General features: G+C 35.5%; 1 protein-coding gene across 1 annotated transcript in view; it reads right to left on the bottom strand.

The window, feature by feature from the left end:
* Positions 1-20,323, bottom strand: part of PLCZ1 (phospholipase C zeta 1) — a gene marked incomplete at both ends in the record, with an annotated part of 72,653 nt that overhangs the window by 24,985 nt on the left and 27,345 nt on the right. Inside the window, 3 exons of the mRNA XM_081958696.1 lie at positions 667-868; positions 12,978-13,209; positions 18,024-18,159. Of these exons, the coding sequence (XP_081814822.1) occupies positions 667-868; positions 12,978-13,209; positions 18,024-18,159 (570 nt within the window). The remainder of the gene's footprint in view (positions 1-666; positions 869-12,977; positions 13,210-18,023; positions 18,160-20,323) is intronic.

The following is a 20,323-nucleotide window of genomic DNA, read 5'->3' as shown; positions in this document are numbered from 1 at the left end:
ACATCATTTGCCCCCTATTTTTCGGGGGGGAAAGTGCGTGTTATACGCCGATAAATACGGTATATATATATATACATATATATATATACATATATATACATATACATATACATTTATATATATATATATATATATATACATATATATATATATATATATATATATATATATACACACACACACACACACACACACACACATACATACACACACACACCCATACATACATATAAACACACTATATTGCCAAAAGTATTCACTCACAACTGCTTCTTATTATGTGGATGGGTGAGCGAATAGTTTTGGCAATACACACACACACACACATAAATATGAGTAAATGAGTTTGTAAATCATGCAGTGGACTATTTATGCAAAGTAGACATTTTACCCTAGCATGCCTTGGCACAGGCTATGAGTTTCCTTGGTATATTTATATTTTGAAAATGTTTATTCTTCTCTTTAAATCAAAACCTGATAGCAACACTAAAATATTTATCTGTCATATTGAATTGTAGTTTAGCTACTTTGCTTTCTGTTTGTGGTTTTCAGTGGGTTTTTTAACGATGTTTTAATTTAATTTAATGAGATTCAGGAAAACAGAAGAAGCTGTTCTACTGAACTACTTATTATATTAAATGAATGATTCAAAATGGTTACAAATACCTTGCATAGCCCCACAGATGACTCGACCCTATTAGCTGATCAGATAGGAGGTAGGTGTTATGTGAGGATGAAATGAAGTATTCACATAGCGGACGGGACATATCCTGGTAAACAGTTCTGTGCTCACTTTTAAATATCGAGCAGTCCTCAGAGGTCACATATCTTATAAATCCTTCAAATGTCATCACTTTATTTCTCTTTGCTGAAAGCCAGAACATTACAAACACACACACATATATATATATCCAGCATGAACACAAAAAAATTAAGCACAAACTGAAAATATTCCAGACTAAATATATTAATGTAACATGGAATGTCAGATCACATGTGAAAATCTAAACTGTTCTTGCACTCAGTGATGAGGAATTGAAAGAAAATGAATCACATATGACATGTATTTTATATGCTCACATAACTTAATCAATTCAGTAACTGAGTTATATCTTTCATGAGATTTGGCTGATGCACAGTATCTTTATCTTGCTACCGTTATCCAGGTTATGCTTAACATCCTATAAATGAAATTCTCAGAATAGGGTTTGCTGTTCAAATCGATACAATATTATCAGTCAGATCACAAACTACATTTGATATTAGCTAACATACTATGCTGCATACTTGTGTGTATATTTAGTATGTACTGTAAACCAATAAATTGTCATATCGTTTCAACATGTAAGACTTAATACTATGCCGGGAGACTGAGAATTTTCACCTGGGCACCATTGTATGGTCTGTCATACAATAAGTTAGATGCCCAACAAGATAAAGCACCATCATCTTGCAAGGTCTCTTCTGAAATTGTCAAAATGACAAAAGATACTATGACCTTATGAGGTTTTTACCTCTTTTAATTTAGTGAGGTTGTGAGAAAATGGATGCATCCATGGCTGCACTTGATTCTGTGGGCTGGAGGTACAATTTTGCTAATCCCCAAGTCAGAGAGCATATTTTGTCTCAAAAATAGTTCAGTAGGAATCAACTAGGAATTGTAGTCTTAAGTTTCATCCATTTTAAATTACTTTACAAACACAATGAAACTTCAACTCCTATCCTTAACTGACTTCTGTCCTCTGATTCTAAAGCAATGCTGCAGCTCTTATTTCCCCCAATTATAGTTCTTTATCTAAAGGATTTTATTTCCTAAAGTCACTGGATATTTTAACACCCATTCTGTATTTGACACCCAAATCTCATTTTTTTCCTCTCAGGAAATAGCAAATCTCAAACTCGTTCAAAGACTTCCTTCAAAACAAAGTCAGTTAAGCACCATTATGATTGTTTTGTCTCCTTTCTATTACATAATATTCATGCAATACAAAACCAATGCAAAATAAGTATGTGCCGTATCTGTTTATTTATTTATTAAATTTATTTTGTGCCCATTTCACTCTACAAAGTGACTCTGGCAGAGAGACTCTGCCCCATCTCTATGCATGTATAGATGTCTCCCAGGATCAGGGTTAAATTTCAGGTTTCATAGGAGAAAAATGTATTCTACACAAGAAAGGACTTCTAGTCACACTAATATCATGCAATACTGCAAAAGAGCAGACAAATAAAATACATTTGCTGTTAATAGGACTGATTGACCAAATAAATCTGTTTAAGTAGGATATTAATATTTTCCTTTCTTTAGTTTATAAGAAAAATTATCATGGATCACAAAACTTTTATCCATTGCACTTTTTTTAAAAAAAAGGTGTATAACATGCTTCTATTTATATGTTTCATATATTTGTAGGAAGTTATCACCCAGCCCTCTCCCAGAAAAATGAAATATCCTAGGAAATATTGATAAGGCAGAATATTATATTTTCCTGGATGTGAAAAAGGGAGAAACACATTTTAAACACAGAGTAAATTCCTGCAGCTTCCTGCCCATCCCCACTTTGTCAATGGGCCATTAAGAAGGCCAAGCTAGTCCACTTTACATAATAAAGAGTTCTCCCCTTCAGCTCCAGGGGGGATGGCAATGAAGGCAGGATAATATTGCCTTTTACTCAACTGACCACATGGCATCTAAACTCAATCAAACCTGGATTCAAAACTCAGCAGCCTAGAGGGTTGCCCTTGCATGGGCCCATGTGAGTCTGGCAACCAATCAGAATACATTTCTTACACAGGAACAGGAAACAGATAGGTGGGGCAGAACAGATTATAAAAATCCCTGCAAGCCCTTCTTCAGCCCTTCTCTTCCCTTCTCTTCTTCTCCACCAACATTGAAGCATGTGATCACCTTTTCTGTTCAGGGCTCAAGCCATGTGGTCCTGTCCACCATCAAACCATCTTTCCAAGCAGCCTCCATGTCTCCAGTGTCTTTTTCCCCACTTGGAGCCGAACCCAGAAGGACATTTCTCCCAACATATTTAGTCTTGCATTTGGGACTTGCGAGGTTCAGAATATAAAAATGAATTCTTTAAAAAGATGCAAAAGGCAAATAAAACAAGATCTTAAGGGTATGAAGTGCATGATTGGCTTTATTTCCACCCAAAGCAGTTTACAGTCAGCCTATTGCCCCCAACAATCTGGATCCTTTACTTTTATTCTTCCCTTTTGATCCCAATTATTTTCAAGGCTCACTTTCTTAGGCTATAAGTTCTTTAGGAAACTGTATTTTTCAAGGAGGGACACTTTTCTACATCTAAGCCCCTAAGACAAGTAAGCTGCAACTAATTAAATGACTGCATTCATTGTTAGACATACGTATGTACTTCAAAATGTTAAACAGATCATAGGCTACACTCCTGAAGACAATATATTATCTCTCACCCTTTTATTCCAAAGCTGCAAGCAGAACATATATACAGCGTACGGTCTGTTTTTATCTACTGCATCTTATACTGCCACGCTCCACAAGTATGCTGTTATTACTGTTCCAGCAGGTCTCTACTATACAAATTTGATGCTGTTGTTGCTAAGTGCTAAGAAGCTAAGAAGACAACAGGATTAAATATACTACTTTCAAATGCAAAGGTTATGAAGGCAAACAGCAATTAAAGACTGTTTCAGATGTTTAAGGCAAGAGGACAGTTTAATTCTCGTAACCGCCAGATCAGAGGAGACTGGCTTGCTTATTATCTTTCACAAGTATGCTCCTTTTCAGAATCCATTTTGGCTCTCTTTGCATACTCATCCAGATGCAAAAGGCAACTCAAATATGATCACGTGCAATTAAAACTGTCACTACGTAAGCTAATATACAATCTTTAATACCAAAAAATTCAAATATATATATTTTCTCTCCCCACCTTTGGAGCCTATAAATAAAGTTAAAAATATATAAATAAATAATGTATTTGTATGCTTGTAGACTTATAATGTAATATATTTTCCTCCTAAGATGACTTGCAAGATTTATCGAGTTTACATTAAATTTCTGTTCACAAATTCTTTCTGAACAGAGGACTTTAAAATAAAAATCTTCATTTGATAAATCCCTGGCAAAACAGCTATTATACAATAAGTCACTCCTGGCAAATGGACTAGACATGCAGTTTCATGCTATTTAGCCATGAGAATAATTCAGCAATTTTAGCATTTAATTTAGCAAAATTAATTGCTGAGGCATTTTTTCTCATAAAAGTGCCATGCAGTGATGGAAGGTTACGGTAGCTTTTCTGCACTGTGGTGCACTTCAGTGATTTTGACATGTTTTTCTAAGCTACAGAACAGCAAATATGGGGAGTTTCAAGGAGTATTTTCTGGAATGTATGGAAGACAGCAATGACAAAGTCACTCAAGAAGCCTATGTGGACATGTCCATGACGTTACTAGGAGTTAAGCTAAACTCAGAGCCTGCATATACAAACAAGCTCACAAACTTTTTTTTGAATTTTTTTTTATTTTTAAACAAACACAGACAAACATAAAACATAGAACCATCTTCCAGTTACATACAGTGTGTCGATTGGTTACAAAACATTTGTGCTTCCTCGCCATAGTCTTCACTTACAATTTATATAGAATCTCATATTATCAATCTGATATATATGTATACAATTATTATCATTGTTAAACATTTATTTGATTATAACTATTATTACTTCCTTTTATGTGAGATATTCTAAATTTGGAATAAATTTATATTATGGCATTTCATTACATCATCCTAAAACCATCCAGTAGTAGTACATCTTTATATTATATTCTGTATAAAATTGTTTATCTTCGGTTACAAAACTTTTGTTATCTTCTCCATAGCCCTCACTTGCAATTTATATAAAATCTCATAATATCAATCTAGTATATATGTATACATTATTATCATTGTTAATCATGTATTTGACTATAACTATTATTACTTCATTTTAGGCAAAATATTCTAAATGTAAATAAATTCAAATTAATTTTTATTATAGCATTTCATTACATCATCCTGTATCCATCCAATAATAGTACAATCTTTTCTCTCTTGCCATTTGTAGTATTTGTGTTCTAATTGCTTTCTTGGTAGATCTTATATGGACTTCTCTTGGCAACTTATTTTTCACTGCATATCTTGTAAGGACTCAAAACCCCTTGCCTGTTCCTTCCATCTTCTTCCCTTTGGTTATCACCAATGCTTCTGCCAGAATTTCTATCATTACTTCTGCCAAATTTTCTCCCCTTTTTTCTTCTATATTCTGGAATCTGAGGTAAAATTCTGATCTATCCATCTCCCATTCCAATATTCCACACTTGTCTTTTTCAACCAGGCTCAATTTGCTGTCAATATCTCCAATTTTCTAATCTCTCTGTTCATCTTTTTCTTCAATTTTTTGAAATCTGTCCTCATATTTCATCATCGTTTGGTGGATATTCTCAATTTTTTCATCTGTTTTTCCTGTTCTTTGTTCAATATTCTCTGCTCTTTTTTCAATATTCTCTGTTCTTGTATTTTTTGAATTTCTTGCATAATCATCTGCAATGTCACTTCCTTTTCTTTTTCCTGCTGCAACATCATCTGTATTGATCTTTTCCTCCATATGGTAAACATTGCCACTATATAGAATCCAAGGCTTTTTTATTAAATTCCAAAAAAAGTTCTCTTTCCAAGTTCACTACACTCTTCTTTCTTATAACTCCAAGCTTTCTTTTCACTTCAGTCCAACTACTGATAGTACCCCAGAGGAGCACCTGTATAAACAATCCATGCTCATCCCACTATCAACAAGCTCAGAGCCCTTGAAATGCAACACCAGCTCTTACTTTGCACAGGATTATCAAATGCTCAAAGAAAGAAAAGAAAAACAATGTTTCCAAGCCTCTAAGTGACAGTGTTACTTCTTTTCCTCTACTTTTACTTCCCTTTTTATATTCCAAACTTAAGAAAAAAAAGAATGTTTTTTTAAAAGCAAATGCAATATAGTGTTGAAAAAAGAAAAAAAAAGTCTTAAACAATAATATTAAAAAAGGAAAAATTAAAAAAAACAGTCCAATTTAAAAAATAAGAAGTGTTTATAAAAATTCCAGCAATAAAAGGTTAAAGAAAAATAACACACTAAGTTTGACTCAGGTTTAATCTCTCTGCTTGACCTCTTCTGTCTTCAATGTTAACTTTACTTTTGATCTTTTAGGGTGTTCTCTCATCTAATAATAAAAATTATCTCACCGATTCGACACACTTTCTCTCCAGCTTTCCTTCCGTTCTGGAGCTGTCCCAACTTTCAGCAGCTTTAATAGCTGCTTCTCTGTCGCTGGAAAAAAGGGTTTCTCCTGGATCTACCAGGGACTTTGCAATGTCCCTGGGATCAGCAGCATGTGCCCTTCTCTATCACCGTCTCTACGGGACGGTTTAGGTCCAAAAGGACCATCCAATGGCAGAGATATCGATGACGATCTTGGAGCTTCAAGATCACACGTCATACTGTCACGACGTCAGCCCCGCCTCCTATCGCTCACACACTATTATACTTAACTTCCTTGTTTACAACCCAGTAATCCCTTAATTCAGGGTACAGTTGGGGCAACTGGATAGAGCTGAGCGTTTACTAGCCGGATGCCCTTCCTGACGCCATGCAGAGTTCACAGCACATATTTTTTCTTTGCATCCTAGGAGAGCAACATTTGCCGCTATGTAGAACTCTCAACCTCCTGAGTGGGAGGCAAGCATCTTCATCACTAGGCCATCATGCCACTCACTATTATACCAAAGAAACCTAAAATAACAAGAAATATGCTCTTAATTTATTTCATTTTTTATTATGAAACGTGTATGCCACCCATCACGGCAAGAGGAGATTCTAGGCAGTTTACAAGTAAAAGAAATAGAATAAAACATTAAAATATTACAATAATAAACATTAGCATTAAAATTAAAAAGGGAACAAGATACACATTGATTAGAGGTAGTTAGTTCATTAGCCACCTCCAGTATGTTCTCCCATAGGAGCCTCAGGCCAATTGACAGAGCCTGGTTTACAGGCTCTTTCAGAAAGCCAAGAGAATGGGTGGAGATCTCACCTCAAAAGGCACGATATTCCAAAGGACAGTGCTACAAAAAGAAAACATCTATTTCTGGACCCCACTGTCCAGAATTCCTTGACTGCTGGGGTTTCACAGTATGCCCTTTCTGTCAGCCTGGATTGGGCAAGCCAATCCCATTGGGGTGAGAGAGTTCCTCAAGTAACGGTAATGATAACACTTTATGGATCTATGCCATAAAGGGCTTTAAAGGTGATAACAACTTGAATTGGACCTGGAAGCAAACTGGGCAACAATGCAGCTAGAGCAACAGTGGTGCTACAAATGCTAAAGAGTCAAAAGTTGTAACTCAGTCTTTCAGTCTAAAGGACCTAAATAAGCCACCTATTAACAGTGGTATTGTAACTAGAAATGGGACAGCTGACATTTTAAAGCCTTTTTTTTTTTTTTTAGAATAAGGAAAGAAATGTCAGGCTTTGGGGAACATTGCTACCATTTCTACACTTAAACCCACCCAAACCTGAAAAATGACCACAAAATATGTTGCCAAAATTAAACATTTGCCATCAACATCTGGCTCAAGCTCAGCATAATGGGGGCCACACATGGCATAACACATTTTATCTATGCTCTAAATTTTAAAATATAAACAGTTAATGTTAATAATTTTATTTTGTTAATTTAATTAGTGAATTACTTTTTCTATTCTATTAAGATTAGAGTTTGGGTTTCCCAAGAAGAAAAAATACAGTAAAAGAAAAAAAAAATGGTACATGTCTTGCTACCAACTTTGCGTATTTGTATTAGTTCTGCATACTTTGTCCACGTCTGCATCCTATCTTTGTCTCCTTCCAAAAATTTTAGTAAGGCTTCAAAACAAGCCTCTTGTATCTCCACCAAGTTCCTCTGGAGCTATTCTCAGTCTGAACAAAAGATATTTCTCTCAATTCCAGTAGTGCCAAATTATCCTAATTTTTTACCATTTCCATTTCTGTCTTATTTTCCAAATTTTCCATTTTTTTCCTTTAAAGTGTTTAACTTCTCCATTCATCTGTATTACAGGTTATTTCAACTTTTGTTCATTTTCTCTTCCATTTTTGCAAATCTTTCCATTTTTTTATAGTGAAATCAGATCACTTTTATTTGATGCAGTCATAGCTGCAGTTACCTCAGTCACTAATGCTATGACTAATGCTATGACATTCTTCCCCATATTTATAAATACCTTTAATAAAACCCCTGCCACCATTCTGTTTTCTGTTATTTGCTATATAACCATGATCTCCTCCTTTTATTTTTGCTGCTCTTTTTAGTAGTAACCATTTTTCTTTTAACTCTAAATCCAGAAATGAGAAATAGACAATAAAGAGAGGCTTTTTCCCTTAAATGCTTAACTTTTTAATCCCTTTAGCACTGTATAGTTCTATATGTGGTCTTTTACACCTTTCAGTTTCCTTTGTCTCTTTATTTATGTAAATCATCCAATCCTCCTTTATAGCAAGATTAAATAATTCTTATAGGAATATATTATTATATTTAGTTAGTTCAAAAGTACTTCTATAAACAATATTCTAAATTCAACTGTTCCTGTAATCTATTTTAAACTTTATTAGTTTCCTTTTTTGGCAAAGTTTTAATTTTTTTTTTTTAAAGATTCCTTTCTTTCTTTTCCTAGTGTGGCTCCTTGATTTGAAATTGTCCACATATTACTATATCTTCCAACCTTAATTTATGTATTTATTAGATTTACCTTATGCATATAGTATAGCAGCGATGATGAACCTTTTTTGGCTCGCGTGCCACAAGTGGGGGGAGCGCAGGGGGGTCATGTGCGGGCGTGCCGCACCCATAATGCAATGTGCGACCCCCCCCAGTGCCCATGCGCGCACAACGCGCGACTCCCCCCCCATTTTTACATGCTTTTTTCGCCCTCCCCAGGCTCCAGAGGCTTTATAGGAGCCTGGGGAGGGAGAAAAGAGCCTCCCCCGCCCTGCCCCCCCCCCGGAGGCCCTCCGGAGGCTTCAGGGACCGTCCGGAGGCTTCCCTGAAGCCTTCGGAGCACTCAAAAGGATCCTCCGAGCAAACCGGAAGTGACAAACCGGAGGGTGAAAAATGGCTATTAAAAAGGTGAACTCAGCTTCAGGGAAGCCTCCGGACGGTCCCTAAAGCCTTCGGAACGCTTAAAACCACCCTCCGAGCAAACCGGAAGTCACCTTGCGTGCCCTGACAAATGCCTTGCATGCCTTGCGTGCCCTGACAAATGGCTCCGCGTGCCACCTGTGGCACGCGTGCCATAGGTTCACCATCACTGTTGTATAGGAACTCAGGGCAGTATACATGATGTTGCCTCCTCCTCTCTATCCCCATAAAAGCACCCCTCTCTCTGTGAGAAAGAGATGAACTGACCTACACTATGGGAAATACCCAAAAATACAGTAAACCTGCTCCTATGATAGCTGGTAACTAAGGATTGGATGACATTCATAGAGAAACAAAGAAGCAAACCAAAATCCAAACATATTGTGTTTAAGAAAAACCAACCCAGCGATTAATATCAGTTAGAGAGCAAAGAAATACTCCATAATTAGTTATTACACAGTTAGGAAGTTTGTTGTCAGAGAAACACTGATATTGAAGCTTTGCCCATTAGACAGACAGCCTGAAATACCCAAGCTTTAATTTTGTTGTATGTGTGAATGGCACTCAATCAGCCCTCACTATCTTATCTGCAACTTGATTTTTTATGTAGTATATCAGGTACAGAAATGAGGACACAACCATTAATTCTCTTTCTGACTAGTGTGAATAATTTATTTCTATTCTCCTTGCAACATTTCCATGTAATACCCAAAATGCATAAGTAAGACTTTTTTATCTTTTTCTTCAGTTTATTTTATCTGTTTCAGGAAGATATTCCTTCTATCTTTTCTTTGTATGTGTAAACATGTAGTATATAGTATTGGTATATAGCATTGGTCTGAGGGCTGTCTTTTGATTTTCTTCACAATTGAGTTTTTTAAAATGCAATATCCACAACTAAATAGTTTGACATGAAATGTATAGTAAAATGGACAGAAACAATTTCATTTTCATATATAGGTAAAAAAATTAATTTTGGAACAATCGAATAACTGTTAATGGAGTGTAAGATCTACTGTATTTTTTGGAGTATGACACACCTTTTTTCCTCAAAAAAGAGGCTGAAAATCTGGGTGCGCCTTATACACCGAATACAGCATTTTTTGCCTCCTGAAGCCCCATCCCTTCACCAAAATGGCCATGCATACCCTTATGGAGGCTTTCAGAGAGCTGGGGAGGGCAGAAATGAGCAAAAATCGGCCCATTTCCCCCCCCCAGCCCCCAGCAGTTTATAAGCCTCCATATGGCTATGCGTGCAATTTTTTCTCCCTCTCTATCCCTCTATCTACCTACCTACTTATTTTTCTAATTTGCCTCTTCAAAACCTTGGTGCATCCTATACTCCAGTGCGTCTCGTACTCCGAAAAATACAGTAAGAGTCAGACAAAAATCTTTCCAGACTGTGATCTGCATCAGCATTAGTATCATACAAGGCAATCATAATTTCAAGACAGCTGGTCTGTATTTCTGATTTAACACTTTATGACTTAGCATACACATTCTGAAATACTGTAAAATATTTTTAAGCAATATATATGAGCTAAATATAATTAGAGTTAGAACACTATAGGGATTAAGGCCAAATACACTAATTACTTTTAACATACTCAGACTAGACAAATGGAGGATTTGGCTATCCTTAAACTTGCGAGGATTACAGTATCTAGAAAATTAAAATGTAAATCCTTTATTTTTAGTATTTCAACTGTTTTCATACTTCCCTAAATCTTTTAATTTTTATATATCTTCAATTTTGACACTACAGGACAGAAACATGCTATACAAATATTACTCCTTTCTGATACACATTTATTTTGTTCTTTTAAATGTGAGGGTTTGTTCCCATATTAATAAAGACATCTACTAGCAAAACAATAATCAGAAACAAGGTGACCCTCAAAAGCAGGCTTCTAGCCCCCTGCATTTGAAAGAATATAAGAACATGGAAGATGGTTTTTCCATCATATTATCTATCATGGACATTCATAGCTACAGTCTAAAAATGGCAAAACCAATTAGGTGATCAATGTCTGCCCATTTTAAAGCATGTCACAAACATTGCAGGCATATAACAAGGAAGAAGTTTTAGTCTCTTAATTATTCCCATCATTTTGAAGCCTGTGATCATTGCTACAGATACCCTGTTGTTTATGTATTAGTGCCTCATTGAGAGTAGAATACTCACTTGGATTCTTAAAGTTCCTTCTAATAAATATTATTAATCAAAGTTCTGAAAAATTTATTCTTTCAAATAAATTTTCATCTCCAGATTGTTAGGAGGGAAATCTGAGATGAACTACAGAGGACCTTAATTTCTCTAAAATAATTTTATTCTTTCAAGTCTTTAACAGAATTCATAATTAGCATTTTAACATCTGCACCTTTTTGGAGCTCTTGGTTGTATTTGATAATGCTATTTTAGCTATATTTCCATAAAGTCATATTATTTTTATAAATTTATCAAAGATTACTTTGTGGATCTTTTTAACTGGAAAACAGAATATTACTATTCAAAATAAGTACAAATTTAAAAGTCTGCAATGCATTCGAACTTTGAACATACTACGATTTTATATACTTAATTCATGTGTGGTCATGTTTAAAATTCTATTCGCAATTCTAAATCTTTTTGAGAATGAATCCATGTAAATTTAATGAAGATTAGTTTTTTCAGATTTACCAGCATTTGATTATATCCCTCATTTTACTATTGCCTTTCAGACTTTTTTGCAGTCTGCTTTCAATTACAATTGCAGACTGGTTGTTATCACCTTTTCCTATGCTATTCAGCTTATAGTCTGAGCATAATACAGTTATATTGACTTAAATCTTAGCTAGAGGCAGATGAGATTATCATATTAGACTAAGTAAATATATCACTGGTCTTTTATGGCTATGAAGTACTGATTGGTCTATGGGACCTGGTAACTATTTAATTGTGGGATATATACTTTTTAATTGAATTAATCATTAATGGGAGAAATCTGTATCAACAGATGTCAAATAGTGAAGAATAAATTAGGAATAAAGTTGCAAATTGACCAGAGACTTTCCCCAGAATGTATTTTCTCATTGATATCTTCAGGATGTAAATATTGCAAAGATGGAAATGTTAAGCCTTTACACCCTTACTCAGTGTAGTTTTCACTGCAATATGCATAAAATAGTATCCTCACCAGACTCAATTACAGCTAGCTTTTATTTTAAAGCCTCACTCACTTGCATTCCCTGCATTTCATTGGGAATTGGAGATTTGTGAATTGTAAAAATCTCAGCAGCAATCATTTCTCAATCCAACTCCCAAGTGAAGGAAAGGACACTGTATTCCAGCAGCAATTGGCTTAAACTAAATAAAAATAAATCCCTATATGGACATATTGACCATTTTTTAAAGAATGACCAGATAAGGAGGATATCTTTGCCCAAAGCTACTTTGGAAAGCAGGACAAATTAGCGTACAATGTATTATTTACCTCTTCATCAACCCACTCAATTCCACTAGGAAATGACAGCAGATAAAAAGAATTATTTTTAGCATGATAACTGAAAAACAATTCCATCTTTGAAATATTTTGTATTGATAAATCCATAATATTTCAATGTTAAAGGTGGTCCAAAGTTTTATATTTGAAAATTAGATTCCTGAGAATATGTTTTATTTCTAAATTACTGTGTACATTTAAAAATATTAAAAGGATGTGTAGTATTACTGAATTCCATTTAGTAAAAAAATGTGATATTCAGAAATTAAAAATACAGCATACCTTCTTCAATGGGCTCAAATTTTGCAACAAGTTGAGATGCAATTGCTTCATCAGCATTATCCTGAAACTGTTCATTTCTGAGAAAATCAACAAGATTTGGTAGCGATAATATTCTGTGGTTTGGAGAGTGGATTGTGAAGAGCTCATGAATTTCACATCTATGTGCTATAGTAAGATATATTCTTCTAAAATCCTCTATAGTAATATTTCCAGCCTTGAATGAATCACTTGTCTAGTTTAAAAGACAAAAATAATAAGATACATACAACACATATTATTAATAGAAAAAGAAAAATGCTGAAAAACATTCAGCTACTTATCTTAAATACTTCTTGAACCAAGAAGGCATTATGGTCCAACAGACCAATCTCTCTTTCTACTACTGTTGTCACCCAATGTTATGATTATCTTGTAAGATTGTTAGTAGAGACCACTTCACCCAAGCTCATGTAGAGAATTTCTAGCTGGCCAGTTCACCAAACACAAATTATCTTCACTGCTTGGAGAAGATTGATACACAAAGTAGATTCCTCTGAATTGGAGGATTCGGGTAGAAGGCTAGATTTAATAATTCAACCAAATTCAGTTCCCCAATCTTGTCTTTTAAAAGCAGGTTCATATAAACTTAAAACTTACCATTAAAAAAATCATCTAGCAGTAACTTAATACTAGTTCATCATTTTATTCCAACAATAACCAGCCTCCTACTTTCAACAGGACATCAAATCAAGGTTACATAGCGATTTCCCCCCCCCCAAAAAAAACAGAAAGAGAGTAGAAAGCAAGTCATGTTTTAGACATTTCTCAATCTTTATGGACTGGGCTTCTGTAGAGAGATATTTTGTATTCCATGCATTGAAAAAAAATATTTCAATGTATACCGATGTAAAGTAGTATGGTAATAATTATAGCCACGGGCTGCTATAAAACAGACTTGTGAGCATCTAAGTTGACCAATACTTACTTCAACTTGTGTTTGGTTTTTATGTTTCAATTTATTAAATAAACAGGTAAATAAGCATGATACTGGGCTAATAACTTTTATTTATAAGCATTTAGCAAAATCTTCCAGTTATTTTTCATGTTTTGCTTATCAACAAGTTGTCTATCAGTAGATTTTGTGCACTAGTCTATTACATCCCCACCACATAGGTTAAGATTACTGGTTGGCAGTTATCTCTGCTAATTTATTTACCCACAGTAATCACAAGGATATCATATCAATTGATTATGTCCAGTGTTGGGACATGAGATTTTAATACTAATGACAAGCAAAAAAGGAAAAAGAGCCAAGTTTATTTAGCTTGTTTATATATTTCAGATATATTTGTGTTATAATATACTTTATTTGTACTACAATGTTTCCATTTCATATGCACCCAATGAACATTATCCACATGGTATTCTAAAGAATATCCATTTGTAGCTAGAAGTAACTTATATTTTAGATTCATGCTAATATTGTATATCCCACTATTAAGTTACCCAGAAATTATAGCATCACTCCTTTTCAGGCAATGTTTAGTTTTCTCATTTGAATAACATTTCAGCTACTCCTTCTGGATATCACTGTACAAAATCAAACATCTCTTTAGAGGTTCACATTATTCAAATTTGAAATAAGAAAGATGCCTCAGTCCTAGCATGGGCACCTCACTGTATTTGGCAAATGCCCTCATTTCAAATCTTAAGAACCATTTCCTCTTTAGACTTAATAATTTACATTTCTCTACTTTTGTTGCTACTTTAGGCTGCTGTGAGCATACAAAAACACACACACACACTTCCAATCCCAAGGAACAGATTTCCAAGAGCATTCTGCTCTGTTCAGGTGTCAAGTTCAATGTCTCTCTTTTAATCTTTGAGTTAATCCTGGTTCAGAGACCTGGCTCAACCCAATAGCAGCTATTTGGTCATATGGTAGAGGTTCCTATATACCAAAGTGCAATAAAATACAAATTTTGTCACTTCAAGACACATCCCCCTCTCCACACTTGTTCATATTCAAATTAAATTTTATTAAACTTTATTAATATTTACCTGTCGTGCCTATAAAAGCAAACTACTGTAATTTGAGATACAGTTCTTCCCCTGCCAGATCTACAATTGCATAAGTCTGCTTAATGGGATTGAAGTCTACGTAGATAAAGTTGGCTCCCCTGCTCTGCTCCCCCTATAATTGTAGACTTAGATGATAAATAGCCATCTCTCTTTTGCTTTTACTGCATCCATGGTAGAAGGAAGGAAGGTGGCAGATGGCCACCTTTATCCAATAGGTTTCTAAACCAATAGATAGGATCAGAGGCACTTAAGATCTAGGTCTCCCAGATTGTCCTGCTATCCCACCCACCCAGTCCTGAATCAATCCTATATTTAAAAATAGCTTGAAAAACAGCTGACTGGTATGGAGAAATTTGTGAAGTGCCAGGAGCTGACAAGGAACTAAAAGACATACTAGTTCATTTATTAATGTTCCTGATCTACCTCCTCCCCACCAGTCCCAATAGCAGAGATGGGCCAAGCGGCAGGATAATCTAGGAATCTACAACTCACCAGCTCTTTGATATGGGGGAGATCAAAACCTTAACAGTTAAATAGTTCTCTCTGCTTTATTTCCATTCTGGTGACCAAGGGAGCAGGGAGGATTGCAAAAAGAAGCAGGATGGCTTCTCCTATTTAGCCAGGCAACCTTTACCATTCAGGTGAAAGGTCATTGTTTGATCTGCAAGGTAAAGAGGAGAGCCCCATCCACCCCATAAATCAGTTGTCTTACTCTGACCAGTACCTCAAATTCACCTCCTCCTTCAGCCCAGTGGTGGATTCAATTTATTTTACTACCGGTTTACTCGTGTGTGCTTGCGCAACGCTTCTGTGCATGCGAAGCATCCGGGTGGGTGGGCGGAGCCTCCTGCCGCCATCACTACCGGTTTGCCCGATCCAGGCCGAAGCGGCAGAAACCCACCTCTGCTTCAGCCCCTTTCCCATTAAAAAAGTCATTTTTGGTTTTTATCTCACTAACAAGTGATATTCAGTGAGGAGAAATCAACTCCCTTACTCTGTCCTGTGACCTCAATACTGGCCTCAATATTGTGGCAGAATTAGATTCAGCAAACAAGCTAGAACAACTTTCTGCTGACTCAAGGAATGGACGATTGTACTTTAATACAGCTATGTTGTTTTCAGTCTAACTAGGTTGGCTCCTAGTCATCATTGTTAAGGGTTCTGACAAGTAAAATCTAAAGCAGTTTTTAAGAAATTCATCCCAAACTATTTTGATTATATTTAGCCATTTGAACAAATGAATCATATAGCTACAATGCACTCCTTATATTACCTAGCAATAGCAACAGCAATAGCATTTAGACTTACCTACCACCCCATAGTGTTTTATAGCAGTCTCTGGGTGGTTTACAATGTCAGCATATAGTCCCCAACAATCTGGATCTTTCGTTTACTGATCTCAGCTGAGTCTTGAGCCTTGAAGATTGAACTCCAGACTGTGGGCAGAGTTAGCCTGCAATACTGTACTCTAATCATTGCTCCACCAAGGCTCCTATCTATCTATTATTATCTAGAAATATGGCTTTGATTTGTTTAAAAAAAACAAAAAAACTTAAAAGCACATATATTTCTATGTGCTTCAGAAGGTAACACAAAATATGGCTCTATCATAACAGAATATTTTATTTCAAAACACATTACAAGTAAGATATTTCTACCTTGAGGAAATATTTAGAACATTTAAATTATTTTTAAATTATTTAATTTTATCAAGTACTGATATATCTAATAGTTTAAGGTTAATTAATTTTCCTTAAAATTAATTAATTTTAAAATTAATTTAATATTTTAGCAATGTCATCAAAGTGACAGTGTGGATAAGCTTAGAGGAGTTTCGGTTATAGGTAGCCCTTGACTTACAACTATTCATTCAGTGTCTGTTTGAAGTTACACTGAAATAAATGTGACTTATGACTTAGTCCTTGCACTTACATCCTTCACAGTATCGCTATGATCATGTGATCAAAATTCAGGCACTTGGTATCCTGTTTGAATTTATAACAGTTGCAGCATCCTGGGGTCATCTGATCATTATTTGTAACTTCCCAACTGGCTTCCAACAAGCAAAGTCAGTTAAGCAGCATATTCACTTAATGACCATGTGATTCTCTTAACTGCAATGATTCACCTAACTGTGGCTAAAATAAAAGGCTGTAAAATCAGGGGCAATTCTCTTTGCCTTGCTTACAACCAAAATTCTGATCTGAATGTTAGTTGTATGTCAAGGACTACTTATACTCAGAAGAGTATGCAATCTACAAATACTGAAACCTTCAAACTCTTTTGACAGAAGAGCTCAGTAGGTGTTTCTCCTTTAAAGCAACGAGGCTTCTATAGTAGAAAATACCAACAGCACTGTTATTTTAGAGGCTGCTTGGTGATATCACTGCTAACCACACTTAAAAAGGCAAAGTTCACAAATTAATCTGTTTCTGGAAAGATGGGTTATGACTTACCTCCAGAGAGAATACAATGCCAGTCTTTTTTTTGGCTAGCAAAGAAAGCCCTAAAGCCCTCAGTGTATTCACTGAATATACACTGCTCAACTCTCTCTCAGCACTATGGCCCTGACACAAACAGCGTACTTCTATTATTATTTTTGCAAAGGAAAACAAATTGGGGATACCTAATTAGGATATATGATGGGATATATAAGGCTATTGTGTTAAATTAACTAATACAATTTAATAACCTTAAATTGTGGCCATTGCCAATACTGCTTGCATGATATTTCACCAATTTACCAGGGATACTTAGTATGTCATACATAATGTGCCATGTATGATAATTAAATATCAGATATTTAATTATCATACATGGCACTGTAAGAAACACAATTATCCCACAAAATAATTGCCACTGCCCCAAATGATAATTGACGGATATGATAACTAAATTGGCAAATACCTAGCATGTTATAAAATTATCTTTAAAAATAATCATGTTAGTATTATTTCTAAAATGGTTAAATAATATTTTTCTCACCTTAAAAATGTTTTTCACATGAATATAATCAAAAGGAATGTCGAAGTCATTAAGAAGTTCCAGGGTACTCTCCAAATTAATCTTTCCTTTTCTAAATCTGTCATGGACAATGCTTAAAAACCATGTAAATGAAAAGCTGGTTAAGGGAATCAGAAATCAATATAAATCATACTTCTCGTTTTTCTTTGGTGCCTAGCTGAAATATACATACAAAATTGTTATATCTGCAGAAAAAACCTGGATGTAAAAATGTCTGAATATATACACCTATTCCAAGATGCTTAAAATAGGCATTTCAGTATGACAGCAGTTAAGAATACTTTATTATATACGGCAGTATTTTAAATGCTAAAAACCTCTGAGCCTTGAAAATCATAACCAGATTTTTTTTTAAAAAAGGTTACAGCCAATGAATAACAAAAATGTATTTCAAAATAAGAGGTTAGAGAGCCAATGTTAATACATATTGGAAAGGAGAAGCAAAACCCATTCATTTTACATAAAAAATACATCTTTATACACAGGATTAATCCACATTCAAACGATTCACTCAAAATCTATGTTTGAATTAATACATTGTAAATAATATAGTCAGGAGTGCACTCTTAAACTTGTTGGTGATTATTTTCCCTGAAGCATGTATTATGGACATAATATAAGAGGGCCAGTTAGTGGTTAAGATACCAGGAGTCCTATGAGTTCTAGTCTTGCCTTATGCACGAAAGTCATGGGTGACTTGGACACTTTATTTCTCCACACTTCATCTCAATGGGGTTGTGGAGAAAATAAGGAGTATTAGGTATGTTCACCACCTTGAGTTATTTATAACAATAATAAAGGTAACAATAATAAAGGTAGGATAAGAAAAATCTAAAATAAATAAATAATCTAGGAGACAGCAATTCCTTTGATTATTAAATGTATGTCTTTGTTTTACAGTATGGAGACAAGGAATGTATGCATCATCCCCCCCCCCCCCCAGTTGGAAGTTTCTACTTAAAAAAGCTGTGATCAGAGTAATAAATAATTCCTTGGGTATAAAAGGCAGAAAAGTGGCATTTGTTAAGCAAATTTTGCCCCATTTTACGGTCTTTCTTGCCCCAATTAAGTGAATCCCTGTTAAGTTAGTGACAGTTTTTAAGTGAATCTGATTTCCCCGTTGATTTTGCTTGTCAAAAGTTGATCACGTGACCCGAGGACACTGCAATAAATAAATTTGAATCAGTTGCCCAGTGTCCAAATGTTGATCACATGACCTCAGGGACACTACAATGGTTGTGTGAAAAATGGTCATAAATTAACTTTTTTCCAATGCCGTTCTAATTTTGAACAGTCAGTAAATGAACTGCTGTAAGTCAAGGAGTACCTATAATGATAATCTGGGTTCTTGAAAAGGTCTGGCTGGAGAGGGGGGGGGGGGGAAGTGAAGTCTAAACCTCTGGCTGATAATGTCAGTCGCTTAACAGGTTGCCCAATGCTCCTTCTTCAAAAGGGAAGAGATTGGCAGGTATTTGTTCCTGTTAAAGAGGGATAACAGCACAGGGGAGAAATACAGGTAGTCCTTGACTTATGACAATTGAGCTCAACATTTCTGTTGCTGAGACATTTGTTAGGTGAGTCTTGCCCCATTTTATGACCTCCTTTGCCACACTTAAGTGAATCACCGCAGTTGTTAACCCGGTTGTTAAGTGAATCTGGATTCTTCATTGAAAGGTCATAAATATGAATTCGCTGCCAAGCATCTGAATTTTGACATGACCGTGAGGATCTGCAACGGTCATAAGTGAGAAAAATGGTCATATGTCACTTTTTTTAAAGTGATGGTATAACTTCGAATGGCCACTAAATGAACTCTTGTAAATCGTGGACCATATGTATATCTCCCAAAGGACAAGAAGCAAATTAAGGTCTTTGTTTCGATGCCAATGGCAGACCTTTCTTCCCATTCAAGGATGAACTACCTGAGTTTAGGAGGAAAATTTGGGCACCGAACTCTCACCCAGTCGCTAATGGCTGCCCTAACTCATAGGACAGCTTTTGCTGGAGCTGCTTCTATCTCCAGACAGCAAAAGCGCTAAACCCACAGGGCTCAAGGCAGAAGTTGTGAATGCTCCAACACTGGCAGTTCTTAAGATGATGTTGGATAACCATTTGCCTGAAGTGGTGTAGGGTTTCCTGCCTAAGCAGGGGGTTGGACTAGAAGACCTCTGGGGTCCCTTCCAACTCTTTTATCCTTTTCTATTTCTATTCAGCCACGCGTGGGAAGCGCGAGGGAGGCAGATAAGAGCAAGGATATCTGG

The sequence above is a fragment of the Natrix helvetica genome (genome assembly GCF_964273705.1).
Source record: "Natrix helvetica genome assembly, chromosome: 6".
NCBI lineage: Eukaryota > Metazoa > Chordata > Lepidosauria > Squamata > Natricidae > Natrix > Natrix helvetica.
This window is presented reverse-complemented; position numbering and strand designations above follow the sequence as displayed.